Below are 20,167 nucleotides of genomic sequence, written 5' to 3'. Positions count from 1 at the left end.
CATAGCTCTAATCCTTTTGAGGAAGAACACAAATTTTGAGTTAATTTGCTTTTTAAAAGAGATGTATTAGTGAGTTGCTGACTGTTCTAGTACCCAAGTTTTCTTCCCCACCAAATCTGTACTTACTTTCAGTGTTTTTTTAATACCATTTCTTATAACATTATGTAAAAGATCTTCAATTCAGCATTTAACTCTAGCTCAGATATATCACTGTAACCAGCATTTGAAGGTAGAAGCTATTTGAATCTCTAGTACAGATACTGTACAAGTCTTTTGTCATCTGATTCAAATCATAAAACTTATGCCCAGTTATGGCGCTTTTCCCACTCCAACTTTGTGGGGATATGTGTTTTTAAAAATTCATTGAAATTTTGAGGATTAAAACTCACTATTAAATAGAATTCTGAATTCCCTTTTTTTTTTTTTAAATCGTTTCTAGTACATTTCTTCTTGTAACTTGGCTGGTACCAAGTACAGTTTTCAGACCGACAGTTGACAGTTACTTTGGAACCCATGGCAGCTAGAAATAGGCTGACATCCACTGTGGCTAGGAGCAGAATGTAGGATGGACCATATCTCACTCCTCACCACTAACAGTGTTAACAGTCACCTGGGCTGTTGGAACACCTAGGCATAGTGCCTTTTTTTCTATCCACTCCCCCACGAATCAGGACCCGCAGTCATCACTGCTTTAAGATATGTTTAAGAAATTGAATTATAATGTGTAACTTTGAAAATATTATGAAGATTGAAAAATACTGTGTTTTTATATCTCAAGAAATTACAAGAGAAGTGGAGTCTAAAAACACCAGAGATTCAGAAAGTAAACAACAGTGGGATCTCACTATGTAACCTAATCAGCGCTGTGACTACCCCCGCAAAGGCAATAGCAGCAGTGAAATCAGGTATGTGCTTTGTTTACATCCACAGCAGACCCCCTAAGAACTGGGTCCACCCATGTTACTTCTGTTTCCCTTAATTTTTAAATTAATGCATAAAATAACCTCAGAAATACAAAGGGAGAGTGACAAGAAAGATGGCATCTGTACATGCACTAAAAGTATGTTCCATGCATGGAACAGTGTCTGTACTCATCAAATTTCAAATCCCTCTTATGGTTCACTTTCATAGAGACTACAGTTAAAATGTAACCAAATTAATATGTAAGAATAAGGAACATTATATTGGGGAAGAGGAAAAATCAGGTTCCAATTTGTTTTCTACCTTAATTAATGGAGATAACTCAGATTCTACTGAAATATTTAATAAATGAGCCCAGTCTCCTGGGAGAGGAGAGGTGAAGGAAGGAAGCAGCTCTTTTCTGTAGAGTGGATCTCTGTATTTTTAAAAATCCCCATCTACCTTATTTTCTACACTGTTCCCAAAGAAAACAATTATATAATGTGTTAGCCAGTGTACCTAAATTGTAGTCATGATTGAGCCACTCAGCAGAAGTGGAGTCATGTATAAGTAATGATTCTAAAATTAATTTAAGTTGTGTATATGGTTTTAAGTTTAAAACATATTTATATTGTTAATATCAGGGTTTGTTTGTTTTTTTTCTCATCCAAGAATAGACGAAGGCAGATCTCGTATCTTTATTCTGAGAGTCTCTGAGTACCCTCTGTGGTTTTTCTGCTCCACCCAGCCCCCCAGCTGCCCCTATTGTGAGATGTTCCAGCTGGGCCTCTTGCAAACATTTATTCCGCTCTATTAACCCCATTTCAGAGCGTACTCATATTATATATGGAGTGATGATCTCTCCTTTCTCTTCTAATCAGATTTCCTGAAATGTCAAGTGTTTTGTTTTGTTTTTGTTTTTTTTTTAAGAAAAGGAATTCTGTTGTGTTTTTTCTTAAGAAGAGGAATTCTATTCTATAAAGGTCCACTTTATATTTGTGATAAGTAAGAAGTTGTTTTTTTTTTTTCTTCTCTTGATAACTACCAAGCACAGTAGGAATCAGTCTTGATTCAGGATATTTTCACTTTCGACTGAAATGCCAATGTATGTGATTTTTTCTGTTTTAAAGAGACACAACTCAGATTAAGATCCAGATATTTAAATATTCCTGTTTTAAACTTGTTCTTGTGTGGCTAGTTTTAGGAAATGTCTTTGTGTTTTATAGATAGGTAGCCAATGCCTACATGCCTGAGAAAGTCTAATTGAGTCTTTTAATATTCTGCTTATGAAATAGGAACCAAGGCTAGATGTTTATGTAATTAAAGAGTAGTACTAATTACTGCTTACTGAGTAGTTCCTATTTGCTAGGCAATCCGTTAGCTGTCTTTAATACCCACAGTGGCCTCGCAAGTTAGGTATTATTATCCCCACCAGTGTGGTGGGGTGGTGATTAATTTGTCCATTCACTCAGCTAGTAATTAGTGGAGCTGGGATTTAAATTCAGGTGAGTCAGACACCAAAGCCCAGGCATTCCTAACCACTGTGCTCTTCTCTCTCTGTGTTGACATAATGTGGGTTTCAGTAATAGAGTTTGTTTGTTTTACTTTTAACTTTTCATGTCTTTGTACCTCATTCTGCTTCCATTAAACCCATAATAACACTGTGTAACTGTACCACACAGTTTTCAAATCCTTAAGTAAGGGTTTGTCTGTCAGTCATTTATGCTTCTTGCGACACACACAGCGAGCAACTTTTGAGCTTCAAGGACTTTATTACTAAAAATAACAATAAAACAATTTTATCACAAAATTGTTTTTTAATTAATACTTAAGGATGAATGTATATGATCTAAACTTATTAAACTCTAACGTTTCAGGTGATCATGTTACTACTTTAAGAATGAATTTTCTATACCAGAAAGGATCTATAAATTTTGGACCTTCATTTGATTTAGAAATTGAATCAATATTTTATATTTTCAAGTAGTAATAACATTTTTAAATGATTACTGTTTATGGGGTTTGATTTAATGCCATCTACTATTAATGTGTAGAAATACCATAGAAATCTGTAACTACTTCGGTGTTAATATTTTTGCAGGTGGAGTAATATTAAATGGTGAAGGAACAGCCACAGATACTCAAGATATTTTGTCAAATAAAGGTGAATAGTAACTTAAGTGCTTATGATTATAGTAACTTTGGCTTATGTTCTTTTTTGAGAGAAGATCTTTTTAGAGATGAATAGTAGTTATATTGAAATGTCAACCTTGAGTTAAAATGATATTATTTATTTTTTAAAGAGAAAGAGAGAAAGTGTGAGTGGGGGAAGGGGCAGAGGGAGAGGGAGAGAATCTCAGGCAGAGTCTGTGCTGAGCATGGAGCCCGTCTCGGGGCTTGACCCCATGACCCCGAGATCATGACCTGAGCTGAAATCGAGAGTTGGACACTTAACCGACTGAGCCACCCAGGGGCCCCTAAAACATTATTATTTTATATCATAGTCATATCTTCATAGATATATTTATGTAACATTCCATGCAATTTTGTTAATCTCAAGTTAGTGAAATCTGGTAGTTTGGTTTGGCATTTGGTTATGTTTCCTTCTTTTTGGTTAAATAATTTAAGGTATTTTGTCACTTGAATAACATTCTTTGAGCTATTTTCTTGAGTTTGATTCCTAAGCCCCACTAATTACTAAGGACTTAATACATAGCATTTCATGGTTTTGGTTTCCCATTCCATTGAAAAATCTCTTTTTCATTTCACTTGTGTTATGCAATGTACCTAAATCGTTGGTTATTTTTTTTTAATTTTTTTTTATTCTTATGTTAATCCCCGTACATTACATCATTAGTTCTAGATGAAGTGTTCCATGATTCATTGTTTGCATATAACACCCAGTGCTCCATGCAGAACGTGCCCTCTTTAATACCCATCACCAGGCTAACCCATCCTCCCACCCCCCTCCCCTCTAGAACCTTCAGTTTGTTTTTCAGAGTCCATCGTCTCTCATGGTTCGTCCACCCCTCCGTAAATCGTTGGTTATTAAATAGCATTATAAGATAGTCCTAAAAATTCTTTTAGCATTTTTAACCCTTTAGTCTAAAAATTCTATGACTTTATCATAGTAGGCTTAATATGGACAAAATAGGAGGGACTATCATGTAAAGCAAACTTTTATTTCTAGAGCTTCACTCTAAACGTCCTGAAAACGTGTCCATCTGGTTTTATTTTATTTTAATACTTTTAGGATTGACATCCGTTAAAAAGGGTATGGCTGACATAAGCCATGGCTATGAAGATCTTGGCCTTTTACTTAAGGATACGATAGCTGCACTGAATGCCAAGCTCTCCAAATTGCAAAAGGCTCAGGAAGAATCCAGCGCAATGATGCATTGGCTCCAAACGATGGACAAGACTGCGGCCAAGTGGCACCAGGCACCGACTCCGACAGACGCGGACGCTGCGAAGGCGCAGGTGGAACAGAATAAGGTACATTCTGCGCATACATTTGCCAAAGACCTGAAAGGGAACAGACTAGCATCCATCGGAGGCCTGGTGCTCAGGACCCGTGTTCTGATCTCCAGCTCTGTAACCTTCAGCAAATAACTGACCAGTTTTGTTTAATGTGCCTTTCTGTAGAAAGTGATGATAATATACTGTATGGTGACTAACATAACAAAATAAAATAAAATTTAAAAAAAAGAAAGTGAGGGGCGCCTGGGTGGCTCAGTCGTTAAGTGTCTGCCTTTGGCTCAGGTCATGATCCCGGGGTCCTGGGATCGAGCCCCGCATCGGGCTCCCTGCTCCGCGGGAAGCCTGCTTCTCCCTCTTCCACTCCCCCCGCTTGTGTTCCCTCTCTTGCTGTGTCTCTAGCTGTCAAATAAATAAATAAAATCTTTAAAAAAAAAACAACAGGCAATCTGCCACTTTTCAATCTTGAACTAAAAAAATACAAAATAATAATTGAAACTGGAAAAAGAAAAGGAGGGGTGCCTGGGTGGCTCAGTCGTTGAGCGTCTGCCTTCGGCTCAGGTCATGATCTCGGGGTCCTGGGATCGAGTCCAACATCGGGCTCCCTGCTCGGCGGGAGGCCTGCTTCTCCCTCTCCCACTCCCCCTGCTTGTGTTCCTGCTCTCGCTATGTCTCTCTCTGTCAAATAAATAAATAAAATCTTAAAAAAAAAAAAAAAGAAAGTGATAATAGTCATCTGTTTTACACACACATACATTATAAAGATGAGTGAACTGTTGGGTGTAAGCACCTTTGCCACCTTTATTTTTTTAACAATTTTATTTTTAAGTAATCTCTACACCCGACATGGGGCTTGAACCCACAACCCTGAATTCAAGAGTCGCGTGCTCCACCGACTGAGCCAGCCAGGTGCCCCAACTTTGTCACCTTTAAATCAGGTTAAGTCTGGGATTTTAACCAGTCAACTATTGGAAAAGATTTATTTAGGTGTATTAGGGATTTGTTCTGTCCCACATAAAATAGGGTAGCTCACACTTGCCCTTTCTTTAATAGATGGCATTTCTTTCCCCAACTGTCAGGATTGGGGAAATGATTTTACATTGTGACAATGATGGCAAAAATGTCTGTCTGTGTTTGAATTCTATAACATGTTAATCCAGAAAAGTGTTGATTCACTAGTAGATTCTCGAACTTGGCAGCCTTTGTGAAGACTGATGTCCTTATCAGTTACAGTATTATTAATGTCATCTTCCTTTTTTCCAAAGGGATTTGTTTAAGAATAATAGGAAATTCTTCCTAGCTACTGGGGACTAGAGTCATTTTCTCCCTAGCTGTAGTGTTCCTCTTTGGGATTCCTTTATCACATGGTTGAAGACTGCTTGAGAAAAGGAAAGGAGAATAATTAACCACTGAATTCTGGCCCCTCACCCACTTCAGCACTCCACAGTGGATATTTTCATCTACTATAATTGTGTTTTTGTCTTCTGATGTTGACGTACTCTAACAGAGTTTTTTCTCCTTGTTTAGTCATTTGAGGCAGAACTGAAGCAAAATGTAAACAAAGTGCAGGAGTTGAAAGACAAATTGACAGAGCTGTTGGAGGAGAACCCAGACACTCCTGAGGCCCCCAAATGGAAACAGATGCTGACAGAAATTGGTATGTTGTGTCACTTATCCCAGAGTCTGTGAATAGAAAGAAGCACAATCATTTTTTAATCAGTCTTTATCAGAAAAAAATGTATCCACCAGCCTCAGTTATTTTTGAATTTGCTTTAATGTTTCATGTTTAAGATGTTGCAAATTTAAAAGTGTCATTTCAAATTATAGTGTGCTGGGACTGGGCATATCTTGTATTTTTCTTGCTAAACACCATAACTAAATTTATTTTTATGAAGACGGTAGATACTAGTGAATAAAATGCTGTGTGTTGAGTACCATGTTTTCATCATTTTTTACTTGATTTTTGGTGTTTGTTTTTTTATACTTTATTTTATTTTAAATATTCCTTATATATATATTTTTTTGTCTGAAAAAGGTAAGCTCCCTTCTCCTCCCTGGAGTTCCTTTGGGAACTCATTTGGCCCCTGCTTTATGTTCTTCTCTTCCCCAGTCAGGGTTAAAAAGTAATTCCCCACAGAAGTCTGGTGGTTTCCATTCTTCATCCAGAGTTATCCTCTCATCTCCATCCTGTCCCTGTATAAACTGTTTCTCATAAACACAGAATTCTCTTCATAAGTCCTTTTAGCTTATCACCCCTTCCCATTATTATAATGATATGGGAAATGCATGTAAGACAATACTAATTTTCCCTACTTCATAGTATTGTTTGGAAAATTCAATGAATTAATGTGTGTACAGCTCATACAGACTGTACTTGGCCCATTGTAGGTGCTGCTTGTTTACTATGATTATAATAAGAGTTATTTTACTTTCAATTGTTCCATTATGTTGAGCTAAATATTGTCCTTCCATTAGAGTCAGATATGCTATGATAAATTTAAAAATTGGTAAGTATGTTTTAGTTTGAAAAAAGGTTCTCATAAGGAACCTTAATGTTCAAAGGTATAGTTGATCCAACCGTAGGCTCCTGTCACATTATAATTTGTCCCTAATTCAGTGGCTCTCTCCTGGGATAATCAGAATTACTTGGGACAGGATTATCAAGGCATTTTAGAATAGGAGTGAGAGTGAGGAGTGTGTATTTCAAAAAAGCTTCCTGATAAGATTTTGATATTTCTCCCTTTCAATTCATTATTTGAATTACATTATTTTATAGTTAGATTATGTTTGACTAGAACATGCCATATAGAATGATGTCATTAGGTAAGGTTTCAGGGATTGGGTTCTATTAGAAGCAGCCATTTATTGCATTGTGCTAGATGAAAAAAATCTGTCAGATCAACAAATCTTGCCCATCAGTGATTGTTTACTGAGTGACTAATATATTTAAATGATGGTCAGTAACTCTTGGCTTCAGGAAGCATACTATCTTAAGGGTGGGAACAGTAGGAAAGGCTTCCGAGCAGAGGTTTTGTAAGGTCTAGTGGAATTGTGATGGAAGGATAGCGCTGGGATATCCGGAGAGGAAGTAGAGTGTGTTAGGTAAGGGGCTGGTGTAACAGAGGCCTGTTTGGATGATAACGGTAGGATCAACAGGACGAGATTAGCGGTGTAATCTCAGGGTGCAGACCCTCCAGTATTACTAGGCTAGGGCCAGTTTTGTGGGAGGCCTTGAATGTGAGGCAGAAGTCTTCATATTTTATCATCTAGGTGGTGAGAAGTTAATTATTGAAGGGTATGGCACAGAACAACATATTTAAGTGATTGTTTTAGGGAAATTATTTTAGAACCAAATGGGTTGCAGCTGAGGAACACTAATTACAAGGAAACCAGTGGGAAGACTATATAGTCCAGGACTGTAGTTCTCAAAGGTGTGCTCTGGGGAGCCGCGCCATCAGCATCACCTGGGGGCTTTCCAGCGATGCAAAATTTCAGGCCCCACTTCAGACCTGTTGAATCAGAAATTTGGGGGATGGGGTCCAGCAACCTGTCTTAATCCCTCTGGGTGCTTCTAGTGCAGCTGAAGCTTGAGAACCACTAGTCTAGGCAAAACATGATGAGGACCAAAATGGAGTTAGGGCACTAGGAATGTAAAGGGTAGGTTTAAGGTTTTATGATCAAGAAGACAGGAATTAGAGTCATGAAAGAACATTCTGAATTACTGTACCTCAGTGTTATGGAAGAAAGAATAACCTTTCAAAGAAATCTAAAAATCAGGAAAATCCACCAGTTTTGATAGGAATAAAAAGTTGTTGTTGTTTTTAATGTAAAGGGTTGGTGAGATTTCCTAGTGTAACTTTCAAGCAGGTGGTTGTCATTGTGTGTGATTTGAATAAAAGAGAAGGGGCATAGATATACAAATTTGGGAGTCATTTGCCCAGCAGTGATCTTTGAAGATTTGCTATTCAAAGAAAGAGAAAGACATGTATCATATGACCTCACTAATATGAGGAATTCTTAATCTCAGGAAACAAACTGAGGGTTGCTGGAGTTGGGGGGGGGTGGGAGGGATGGGGTGGCTGGGTGATAGACATTGGGGAGGGTATGTGCTATGGTGAGCGCTGTGAATTGTGTAAGATTGTTGAGTCACAGACCTGTACCTCTGAAACAAATAATACATTATATGTTAAAAAAACAAAGAAAGGGTTAATGTTCCTTGTTGTAGTAGGTCAGTTATCGTTGAACAAACAGACTCTATAGGACTTCTAGAAGAAATGTGGGATCTCTGGATCCTGTTTGCCTTAAGGAGTATTCCATATTCTACATTATCTTCTGAGGTCAGATTCAAATTTTTCTTATACTTTTAGTTGACACACAGCTCCAGGACCATAAAATCTGTATCATTAAATGCAATTAACTCTTAGGTTACACTTTAATCAACTGTGTAAGAAGAGTTACAAAGATGGAATGATAGCCATTATGTATCATTTTGAGTCATATCCTGAGGTATTCACATAGACAGTGATGTTAAATGTATAAAAACTAAACACCAGTTTCATCTTTTTCTTTTAGATTCTAAGTGGCAAGAACTCAATCAGTTAACAGTTGATAGACAACAAAGACTGGAAGAATCCTCTAATAATCTAACCCAGTTCCAGACTGTAGAAGCTCAGTTAAAACAGTGGCTTGTGGAAAAAGAACTGATGGTCAGTGTTCTTGGGCCCTTGTCAATTGACCCAAATATGCTAAACACACAGAGGCAGCAGGTGCAGGTGAGTGTTACATGACTTAAGGAGACAAATGTTTTCATTATAAATACATTAGCTTTGGACAGTATGTGCTTAAACTGCCTTGAAGTGTGTTTGTAATGCTTCCGATGCCCATAAGATACTGTCCTGAGGTTAGTGGGGAACCCCCAGAGCACCAAAGCCAGGAGGCCTCCCAGAACAGTCTCCTGAGCCCATGAGTGGGTCGAGTCCCTTGATCATTTCAGTCATCTTGTGGTTTGTGCAGACCCTGTTAAAAAAGGGCCTTCTTTGAAATATTAATGTGATTGTATAAGTAATAACATTTTTATGAGAAGCTGGTATGTGCTTTTTATTGTTTAGAAATTACTCCTTTGAGGTTTTATTCATTTTGATTGTGGTAGAAGATAATGAAACTTGTAAAACTCATGCAATACGCCCCTGAGGGGTGGAGAGACAGAATAAAAAGAGAAGAAAGAATAAGAGAAATAAAGAGGGAACCTTGAACCACACGTCACTTAGACTAGTCTAATTATAAAGTGGATGAATCCACAAGGAGAAAAAAAAATTCCTGAACTGTAAGTCAGAGGTAGAAGCAAAAGCTCCGTTGTGGTTCCAGTTGGATTTCCCTACGTCTACATATGGTATCTAGAGCAGCGCGGCTAGTCCTGTACTTTGAAAATACAAATCAGTCTTTGTCATTGAGCATCAGCATGTCCTAGCTCATGTACGTTCTGAATCTGAAGAGAATGAAAGCAAAAGATATAAATAAATACCTGGGGAGAAATAATGGCCCCTAGTTTTGGTAGTCTCCCTGAGATAGATAAAATGTTGTAGTAACAAAGGGAGATTTCTGGGTCACTCATTGTATAATGGGAGTCAGTGCTGAGACTGCACATTCTGAGCAACATGATTTATTGGCTAAAATTTTTATAATAGAGACTGTAAATGTTAATAAACCTTGTATCTTAAAAAAGCCCTTGTAAAATAATGCCCCATGAGTTAATGTATTCTAACAGTGTCATCCGTGTGTATTTCCTTTGGTATAAAATGCTACAGAGCATTTAAAATACCCTGCGAAGAGAAAACTGCAAGTGGGAAAATACAAATTTGGTGTTTGTATGCTGTAAACTTGTCCAATAGCAGTGCTTCCCTTCATTTGTGAATATTTGTACATCAGCTGTCGTTCATTCTGCCCAGACTGCCGTATTTACTCTCTGCTTTTTCCCCTTTGTGAAGGATGTTATTTTAGACAAAATGTTATCTCTGCAAAGCCCCATTGCCCTTTGGACTAATTTAAGATCATTGCCCTGCCCTTGAAATAAAAACTAGGACAACAGGAACTAGAAAAAATAAAAACTAGGTAGATAAATACCATTTCTGTCTGTCTAGAAACTGAAAGCTCCATTTCAGTTTCTTGGGTGTTTATTTACCCTCGCTACGTCTTCGCCTTAGATTCTGCTGCAAGAATTTGACACTCGGAAGCCTCAGTATGAACAGCTAACAGCAGCCGGCCGGGGCATTTTGAGCAGACCTGGGGAACACCCCTCTTTCCACGGGGTCGTGAAGGAGCAACTGGCAGCTGTGACCCAGAAGTGGGACAGCCTCACAGGACAACTGAGCGACAGATGTGACTGGATTGGCCAAGCCATTGTTAAGAGCACACAGTACCAAAGCCTGCTGAGAAGCCTTTCTGATAAACTGAGTGACTTGGATAATCAAGTCAGCAGCAGTGCGGCTGGGAGCACTCACCCCGAGGCTATGAACCAGCAGTTGGAAGCAGCCCAAAAAATGAAGCAGGAACTAGAGCAGGAAATGAAGCAGATAAAAGTGGCCCAGGCCCTCTGTGAGGATTTGTCAGCACTGGTGAAGGAAGAGTACTTGAAGGCAGAACTTAGTAGGCAACTAGAAGGCATCTTAAAATCATTTAAGGATGTTGAGCAAAAAGCAGGTTTGTTTGTCTTCTTTGAATACGTGTATCTCCCCAGAAACGGAGATCCTGCCGTGCCTCTTTCCAGGCTGTTGCCCCGAATCTAGGACCCTGAAGGGACTCTGCCCGCTCTCCCTAGTGCAGAGAGTGGTTCTGTGTTCATGAGCGGATGCAGCGGGGGAGCGGGGGCGGGGGGGGGCGGCTCTACCGCCACACAAATAATGGGCAAAAGTCCGCTTAAGCATTGAAACGTCAGGTATTTCCAACTGGTCTTTAAAAGGTGTCCGTTAATGTTTTTTGTTGCGTGACTGTTTCATTGCACCAGAGAAACAGGTGAGTACGGTGGATAAAAACGCCTCGCATCCTTTTCTCCCCTGCAGTTCCTCTGTTCTGTTCCGTTACAGAAAGCTTTTCTAGAGAAATGTGTGGAAGAGAAGCGCTGGGCCCTAGGTTCTTCTCTCGCCCCCTTGGCCCTGATTCTGTGACAGGTGCACCCGTGGGGCTCGGAGGCAGCAGGCGGGAGCTCCTGCACGTGAGGCGGGCCTGCTGGAGGACAGCACATTTGGCTACTGTGTTTGTTCTGTTTGAAAAGTAATGCTAAGTGCCTGGCAACTAGTACATTCTCAGTTTACATATTTTTTTAATTGACTGGAATTGTTTGTTGATCGTAGCAACCATTTCAGACCTACTCCTTTATTTTGATGGGATATTGATAATATTGGCTCTGATGATGATGATTACTGTTATGATCACTTTCATGTGACGAGCATTAGGCTGAGAACTTTACATGTACTATCATTTAATTGCCACGGCAGCTTCTATTAAGTTTGCCACCCAGGCAGATGAGGCTCAGAGGTTTAATCATCTGTCCAAGGTCTAGCAGCTCCTGGGAGGTTGAGCCGGAACCTGAACCCATGCAGTTGTTCTGTGCTGCTGAATGGGGCCTTCATGATGTGTAAAAACCACACAAGTGGGCAAGTCATTTCCCTTTTAGACAGTTCTGTCCATTTATCTGATGGTTTTTGTCTTGGCTTTTCATAGACTAGATTACATTTTGATGTAAAATAAACATGTCTGTGATTTCATTTTTAGAGAATCACATTCAGCACCTTCAGTCAGCCTGTGCGAGCTCTCACCAATTTCAGCAAATGTCCCGAGATTTTCAGGTTTGGCTGGATACAAAGAAAGAAGAGCATAACCGTTCTCCCCCAATATCAGCCAAACTCGATGTCTTGGAGTCATTAATTAAAGATCAGAAAGACTTTAGTAAAACTCTGTCTGCTCAGTCTCATATTTATGAAAAAACCATTGCGGAAGGTGAAAATCTCCTACTAAAAACACAAGGGTCTGAGAAGGCAGCCTTACAGTCCCAACTTAACACAATTAAAACCAATTGGGATGGATTTAATAAGCAGGTGAAAGAACAGGAAGACAAGGTAAAAGATTCACTGGAAAAAGCCCTCAAGTATAAAGAGCATGTAGAGACTCTCCAGCCATGGATAGACAAATGTCAGAATAACCTGGGGGAAATAAAATTTTGCTTGGATCCTGCTGAAACAGAGAATGCTATGGCCAAGTTAAAGTCTCTGCAGAAGGAAATGAACCAACACTTGGGGATGGTAGAACTGCTTAACAACGCAGCCAACAGCTTGCTCAGTGTCTGTGAGGTAGATAAAGAGGTTGTCACGGATGAGAATAAATCACTGATCCAGAAAGTAGACATGGTCACTGAACAACTTCACAGTAAGAAACTCTCTCTGGAGAACATGGCCCAGAAGTTTAAGGAATTTCAAGAAGTTTCCAAAGAAGCTAAAAGGCAGCTTAAGTGTGCAAAGGAACAGCTAGATGTCCATGACTCCTTAGGACCCCAGGCCTACAGTAACAAGTACCTGACTGTGTTGCAGACCCAGCAGAAGGCACTTCAGACCGTGAAGCATCAGGTAGATTTGGTCAGAGGACTTGCCCAGGACCTCGTGGTAGAAGCCTCAGACTCAAAGGGAACCTCTGATATTTTATTACAAGCAGAAACCTTAGCTCAGGAACATAGTGCACTGAATCAGCTGGTTGATGAAAGGTGTTCGTTCTTGGAAACCAAGCTTCAGGGCATTGGGCATTTCCAGAATACCATCCGAGAAATGTTTTCTCAGTTTGCAGAGTTCGATGACGAACTGGATAGCATGGCCCCAGTGGGGAGAGACGTAGAAACCTTGCAAAAGCAGAAGGAGGCAATTAAAGCCTTTCTGAAGAAACTAGAAGCTCTCATAGCCAGCAACGACAATGCTAATAAAACCTGCAAGATGATGCTGGCCATGGAAGAGACCTCGCCTGATCTCGCTGGAATCAAAAGGGACTTGGAAGCTTTAAGCAAACAATGCAACAAGTTACTGGACCGAGCTCAAGCCCGAGAAGAGCAGGTTGAAGGGACCATTGGACGTCTTGAAGAATTCTACAGCAAACTGAAGGAATTTTCTACTCTGCTTCAGAAGGCTGAAGAACGTGAAGAGTCTCAAGGCCCTGTTGGTATGGAAACAGAGACAATTAACCAACAGCTTGATGTGTTCAAGGTAGGGAATTCTTCATTTTTACTGTTTTTAAAAAAATTTTTAAAGAAAATTTTTATTTCATATTTTTATTGTTTTTTACTAGAAAAATAATTTTTTATTTTTTATTATTAAAAGAAATTTAGAATTGGTACAGGAAGGAACTGCCTAACCGTAGAGCCTTCTCATATGGCTGTCATGCAGCTTTTGAGCCTGGATGAGCCCATATGGGGGTAATATCCAGGCATGAGGAGATTTCCAAGCCTCCTGGGGATTTGGGCCCTCCGAGGATAAGACCTGAGATAATACCAAGAGGTCAAAGGGTGCTTGAAAAGTTGTAGGTGAGCCTGAAACTAACATTGTAGGGTCTATTTCTGATGTCATTCACAATTGACATCTGAAGTGAGCAGAGCCATGTTTTAAACTCTAGGGCAGAGGCCAGTCTATAACATAAAAAGCTTGTTCTCTTCATGTTTGTCTCCCAGCATGTTATTTAAATGGTGAGTTATAGTCTTTTCCTTTTTATAGTCTTCTTATCCTTCTTAATTTAATTTCTTTTGTAAACTTTTTCTTCCAAAAGTTCATATTTTTAAAGGCAGAGTGGAGTTTCATGTCATAATCCTGGTTTTTTAAACACAGATCTTGGGCTCATGCTCCAGAGGATTAGGAATAAAATATTTTTGATTGGACTGTAAGTTCCTCAGTGCCAGAAATGTCTGCCACTTGATAGTGTGGAGTGAGGCTTAATAAAGGGAATATTAGATAAAAATGGTGGGCCACGTTCAGTGTCACTGGATTTGACCTCATTTATGATAGTAAGGGCAGAAGTTGCGTCTCCACAATGGACAAAGACAGGTTCAACCCTGCACGGAGGGGGTCCTAACTATCAAGAATTTGCTGCATGGGATTGATACGAATCTTTGGGGTTGGCATGGGTCTTGTTCTATTCATGAGGTATGTTTTACGTTGCAGTAGGGACCGGTATGACAGCAAGTCCCACCATTTGCACATAAAGACTAAAATAAGACTAGATAAAAGTAGCATTTGCAAAACTATCAATTGTTTCCCATGAGAAATGAAAATGAGTCAGATGGACTAGCAAATTCTGTGCTGTTATATTTGACATAGTGTTTCCTTTGCTCATCTTTAATAACATTATTTAGGTGACTGAGTTTTGAAAAATAACTTCTTTTTCTTATTACTATTATGGTTATTTGTTGTTTATTAAAAAAAATTTTTTTAAATGAGAGGCAAAAAATAAAAAAATGCCTTTAGGCCCAGTCCTTCAGGGCTTAAAAAATCTGTGATTCTGTATAGATACTGATTTTTGAAGGTGAAGGAAGTGTTAACCTTAAAAAGTAAAACTGCCAGTTATTTTGCCAGCAAAAGATGGGTTTATTTGAGAATTGCAGCGTGGGACAGGCAAGCTAGGGCAAAACCATAGGCAAGTCTGGAGAACAGAAGAGAGGAACATCCTTTGATAGAGGAAAGCTAGACGCTGGGGAAGGCTGTTATAAAGAAAACATCCATTGGAGTACACTGGGATTTGAGAGGATAGTGCCTTCTCAGTGGCTGAGCTTGACCGTCTCTTATCAGCTGGACTGTTGTGGGGGTTTAGGGAGGAGGAGGTAAGCCTCTCTTCCTCCTGTCTGCACGGCAATGACGTAGTATCCACACGCGAGCTCTGCCTCTTCCTGTTGGATGTCAGTTGAGGACTGAGTGGTCTGGCATGAGAGCTCCCCCTGCTGAACTTCCCAGCCCCATTTTAGGGAGGTTTCCCTTAATGAATTTTCACAAAGGCTACTACCATAGTGTCGACTTTACTTCCTTAATTAGCCTGTCAGACTTTCCAGTTTCTGGTTTGTAAAATCACGATTTCACACAAGAGAATTCTCTAGTAGAAAAACAAAGTTCTCTGGCCCTGGCTGCCTCAGAGTCTTGGGGAGAGCTTGATGAGTGAGTGTCTGGGGTTTTCTGTAGAACCCCAACAAAATTTGAATGCTTAAATGACAGTAATCAAGCTGCCTTTGTCCTAGTGAAATTGAAGCATGTTCAGTGCCTTTGTGAAACTTTTTATCATTTCTCTGGATTTTCTGTGAATTTGTGTAGAAAAAAAACTACTCCAACCACTTGTAAGAAAATGGGCCAGAGTAATAATATTGGTACTGCTGCTTGTAGATGCCTCCCTCTTTGTGTTCTCAGGCATGAGTACGATGAAAAATGTGGCTCTCTATATAGAGAGTTCTTTTGAAAGTAAGAAAAAGCAAGGTAGGAGGAGCTCTCTCACCATTGCATTGAATGTGTTTTTGCAAACTCAAAAGCACTAAAGCATCATTACCATTAATGGTTACAGAGCTTGTTTTATTTGATTGTGGAGAGAAATAAAGTGGTCATTTCTTCTCAAATAAACCACTTAGCATGCTGCGTTGTCTCTTTTCTGATTACTTTGGAGGGACTTGATTATTTTAATGAAATTTAGTAATGAAGAACATCTTGACATAACTTCAGTGTCTTGAGACCCAGTAACTAAAATAAAAGTTTCCAAGTGGACAAATCGTCTGCATTTAATATATTCCAGGACCAGAGGGGAAAAAATAACAAGAATGTTATTATGGGAAATAAAGATGGTAGCATACACAATCACTAATTCTATTTATTTGTGTGTGTATGTTCTAAAAAAAACAGTTACAACAATTAATATTTATTGAGGGCTTACTGTGTGTCAAGCATTACTGTAAACTCTGTCTTAATCCTGTTAACAGTCCTGAGACATGGATGCTATTATTATCTCCATCTTAGTGTAAGGAAGCTGAGAGCCAGGGGTTAGGTGACTTGCCCAAGGTCACACAGGTAGTAAGTGTCACAGCTTGGATGTTTTGGTAGAAATAATGCAGTGTTTTGTGTCAGCTTGATGCCTCATGATGTACATCTGGTTGTTTTCTCTGGGAAATTTTAAAACATCTCTGCTGTAGCCAAATTTGGGTGGCCTAAGTAACTAGCCATTGTTCATTTCAGTCCAAAAACTAGCAATACCCCCCAAAACAAAAACAAAAAACTAGCAATACCCACCTAATGTAAGTGTTCCATAAAACTGGCTACTATGAGAAAAACGAGATAAATGTGTGTGGAATTGCCTTGGAAACTGGTGTGGAGATGCTGTAATGTTGATGGCGATGGGGTTGACTACCACCCCCTCTGCTGCTGACACAGAACCAAACTTGTCATTGTCTGAGTGAGTCTCTCTTGACTCAAGTGGCAAATCAATTTGTGTACAACTCAGATCTTAATTTGTTTTTTGTTGGACATTAGTTTTAACATAGTATTTTGGGAAGATTGAAAAATTTTTTTAAGTAGAATAATCTGTATTATTAATATAATAATAAGAGTCTGCTAAAAAGAGCTATTTTTATAATTTCTAAAAATAAAACAGAAGGAGCACTGAAGCACTGGGTCTGTTTTTATTATAGACTTTGCAATGTAATCCAGTTTGACATTACTCTATCAGGTAGCTTTAGTTTAACCTAATATCGTGGATAGAATCTTATAATAATTTTTCATAATATAAAATTCAGAGTAGGACTGAAACTTAGTAGGTATTACCCAGTTGCTTGGTAGGGGGTGCCTTATATTCATTGGGAGTGGAATGGATTGTATAAATTAGGTAAAACAGACTTCTCTGCTTCCGTTTTCTTTTTATTTTTTCTAAAAATTAACCTAAGAAATAGCAGTTAATATCCTTGAAAGTTCAAAATTAATTCATGTTTAAGATACCAACCCAAACATAATGATTAAAAGCGAATGCTATTTTGAACCAAATGTCCTAATTCACTGTGAAAGCTGTTCCAAGTTTTTGAAAAGAGATTGGTATTACCTTTTGTGTTAGCTTAAAGTTTTTAAATTATTTGATTGTATGAGTTCTGTTTACCATATGTTTTCTGACTTCTAAATACTAGTCACTAGACTAAAACGTATGAAGTGTGAGGTGTTTTCTATTAAGGTGTTTTCTGTTAAGGTGTTTTCTATTAAGATTACTAGCTTAACATTATCTTCAAATCTAAGCTACATTATTAAGTAATATTAATATTTCCACATTTTTATTTATCAAAGACACATGTAACCAGCTCTATACAAGGAACATGTCCCAGCAGTTCCTGTGATGTCATCAACAGCCAGTCAGATCTTCTGATCATCACAAAGTAATCGCTATCACCATATTGAATTGATTTAATTTCAGTGAAGATCAAAGAAACTTGATGTTTTAATGAACATATACAGTCACATCCTAGCTAAATATATACCCTTCCCGCCTCTATCTAGGCCATGGTAAAAAGGCTTGCCTCAGAACCTGTTTACTCTTTATTTCTGGCCACTCTGTTGCTGCCCCAAATTGTAATTCAGTTTGTCCCCACAAATAACGTACAAAGTACAAAGTCTCTCTAAACTGATTTTATTTTCAAAATTGAAATAGAATTATGTAGAGCAGAAAATGTTTAGGCCAAACCAAAACCATAGACAAAGACCAGAACACCTGCCTCATACACTGTGATACATGTTCTTTGGTCCAGGTGAAGGCATTGTTTAACCCAGGTGTCTTCATGTGAATAGTGGGTGAGCTAAAATGCCAGGGATCATGAGGCTGCAGAAACCAGGCAGTTGGAGCCCTATTTGTAAAAAGTATTGCTGAAATAAATCACTTTCCAAATACCTTCCTACGATATTTATGAAATGATCCTAAAACAACCTCTGTGATGTCACCATATTTTTAAAGATAAAACTGAACTGTCCACAGAATGCTTTAACATAATGGGTTTTATGTGTGCCCATGTTGTTATATAGAGGCCCGTGGTGAATTGTTCCCTTTTTTTTGTTGAGAACAGGAGGAAATGAAATAAAGCTGTTGTAGAAGAGGGGGAAAAAAATTCTTACTTACTTGATTGGATTTCTGTTAATGTGACTAGATTAGCAAGGCAGTTGCACGATATCTTCCTCTGGTATTTTTAAAAATGAAAATATTTTCACTGTAGAAACCACAATGTGATGCATGGGCCTTATGGGAAGGTCACATCATTTAATCAGCTAGTATCAATGTGGCATTTAAGAATTTAGGAGAAAGAATATCATACATGCTGGGCAAGAGAGAAGTCCCACCACACCAAGCTACAAAGAGTTGGAGCTGATCTGCTGTGCAGTATTGTTAATGCCTCATATTCTCACTCACAAAAACTAGCAGAACATGGGTGCCCTCTTTCCTACATCAAACGCAAGGACCTACTATCCCGTAAGGGTCATCTAAAGGGAACTTGGGCAATGTGGGTTCTCTTTCTGCTTTTGCTAAGTAACGCAGTCACTCTTTATGCTGTGTGGTCCTCTCTTCTATTGCTTTATTTAAGATTGGGAATTAAAGTAGGTTGTTATGAGGGCAGTTTTAGCCAGAGATTTTATATGGGTAGGGGGATTTTTTTTCTTTTCTTTCTCTCTCTTTTTTTTGTTGTTGTTAATGGGATAAAACTATATCACCATTTTAAAGGGATCCCCCAAAGTGCCAAACTTATAGCATCTACTGTCATTATCATAGACCTCCCTTACATAAAAGGTGATCTACGTAATTTATTAATGTGGAAAGTGGCTTAAAGGTGTGGGTGTGTCTGTGTATGTGAGAGAGAGAATTTGTTTTGTGGTTATGAAATTATACGTTGGTTTCTTGTTAAGAAAATTTGACCTGTAAATGTTTTTAAATGGTTGCCTGGGTCTGTAATCATTCGTTAAATAATGTCTCAGAGAGGTAAATGCTGTGATTGTAAACTGAAAAGCTTTTGGAGCTGTCCAGGAACAAGGATACCCTGAGAAAATGTCTTGTGCTTACGTATCCTGTTGCTCACTTACCTTTAATTGCTTTAATTTCAAGACTACTTCATTTCTTTTAGTAGTGTTTTAGCATGAAAAGTGTTTTCAGTTTTTTTTTTTTTTTTTTTTTTTTGGTTTTGTTTTCTGAAGGACGTTGAATGAGATCATTAACAGATACATCAGTTTTTGCTTGCTGGATGGCTTTAAAAAAAAACTTCAACTTTTAGAAGTTATATATGGACATGTGCATATATTTCAATTAACAGTGTTATATATAGAATCACTTTCTGTTACACCAGAGTATTTTTTATCCGCTGTCATCTGAAAACTGTATTGAAGACAGAGGAAAAATAGTATTGTAGTAACTTACAGGAAAAATAGTAAGTGCCTGTTAAAACTATAACCTAACATTCACATCAAGATAAATTCCCATCAAGATCAGACAGTAAGTCTGTTAAGTGTTTTTGAACTTGTTTGCTCTTTGGTAGGTTCTCCTATCCTACTTTCTTTTGAATATAAACTATTCCTATTAAAATAAATAGCTATTGCATATTCATCTGATAAATATCCTCGAAAATCCTTTAGTTATTTATGTGAACATGTTTATTAGTTTGGAAACTAAAAACATGGGATTCTTTCTGTTTTCATTATCTAATGGTCTATCTGTTTTAGAAAGAACAGAAATTGTTGCTCTGAAGGCTTATTTTTGTATCACAGCAAAAACAAAAACA

General features: G+C 38.4%; 1 protein-coding gene across 17 annotated transcripts in view; it reads left to right on the top strand.

Moving 5' to 3' along the window:
• Positions 1 to 20,167, top strand: part of DST (dystonin) — a 364,879-nt gene that overhangs the window by 256,049 nt on the left and 88,663 nt on the right. For all 17 annotated transcript variants that reach the window (XM_064597729.1, XM_064597726.1, XM_064597725.1 and 14 more), the window contains 7 exons: positions 779 to 905; positions 3,002 to 3,064; positions 4,154 to 4,395; positions 5,905 to 6,034; positions 8,950 to 9,149; positions 10,578 to 11,073; positions 12,145 to 13,616. In XM_064597729.1, the coding sequence (XP_064453799.1) occupies positions 779 to 905; positions 3,002 to 3,064; positions 4,154 to 4,395; positions 5,905 to 6,034; positions 8,950 to 9,149; positions 10,578 to 11,073; positions 12,145 to 13,616 (2,730 nt within the window). The remainder of the gene's footprint in view (positions 1 to 778; positions 906 to 3,001; positions 3,065 to 4,153; positions 4,396 to 5,904; positions 6,035 to 8,949; positions 9,150 to 10,577; positions 11,074 to 12,144; positions 13,617 to 20,167) is intronic.

This window comes from Mirounga angustirostris, unplaced genomic scaffold (assembly GCF_029215605.1).
Source record: "Mirounga angustirostris isolate CCGP_5_RB_7025 unplaced genomic scaffold, mMirAng1.0.hap1 SCAF_8, whole genome shotgun sequence".
Lineage (NCBI taxonomy): Eukaryota > Metazoa > Chordata > Mammalia > Carnivora > Phocidae > Mirounga > Mirounga angustirostris.
This window is presented reverse-complemented; position numbering and strand designations above follow the sequence as displayed.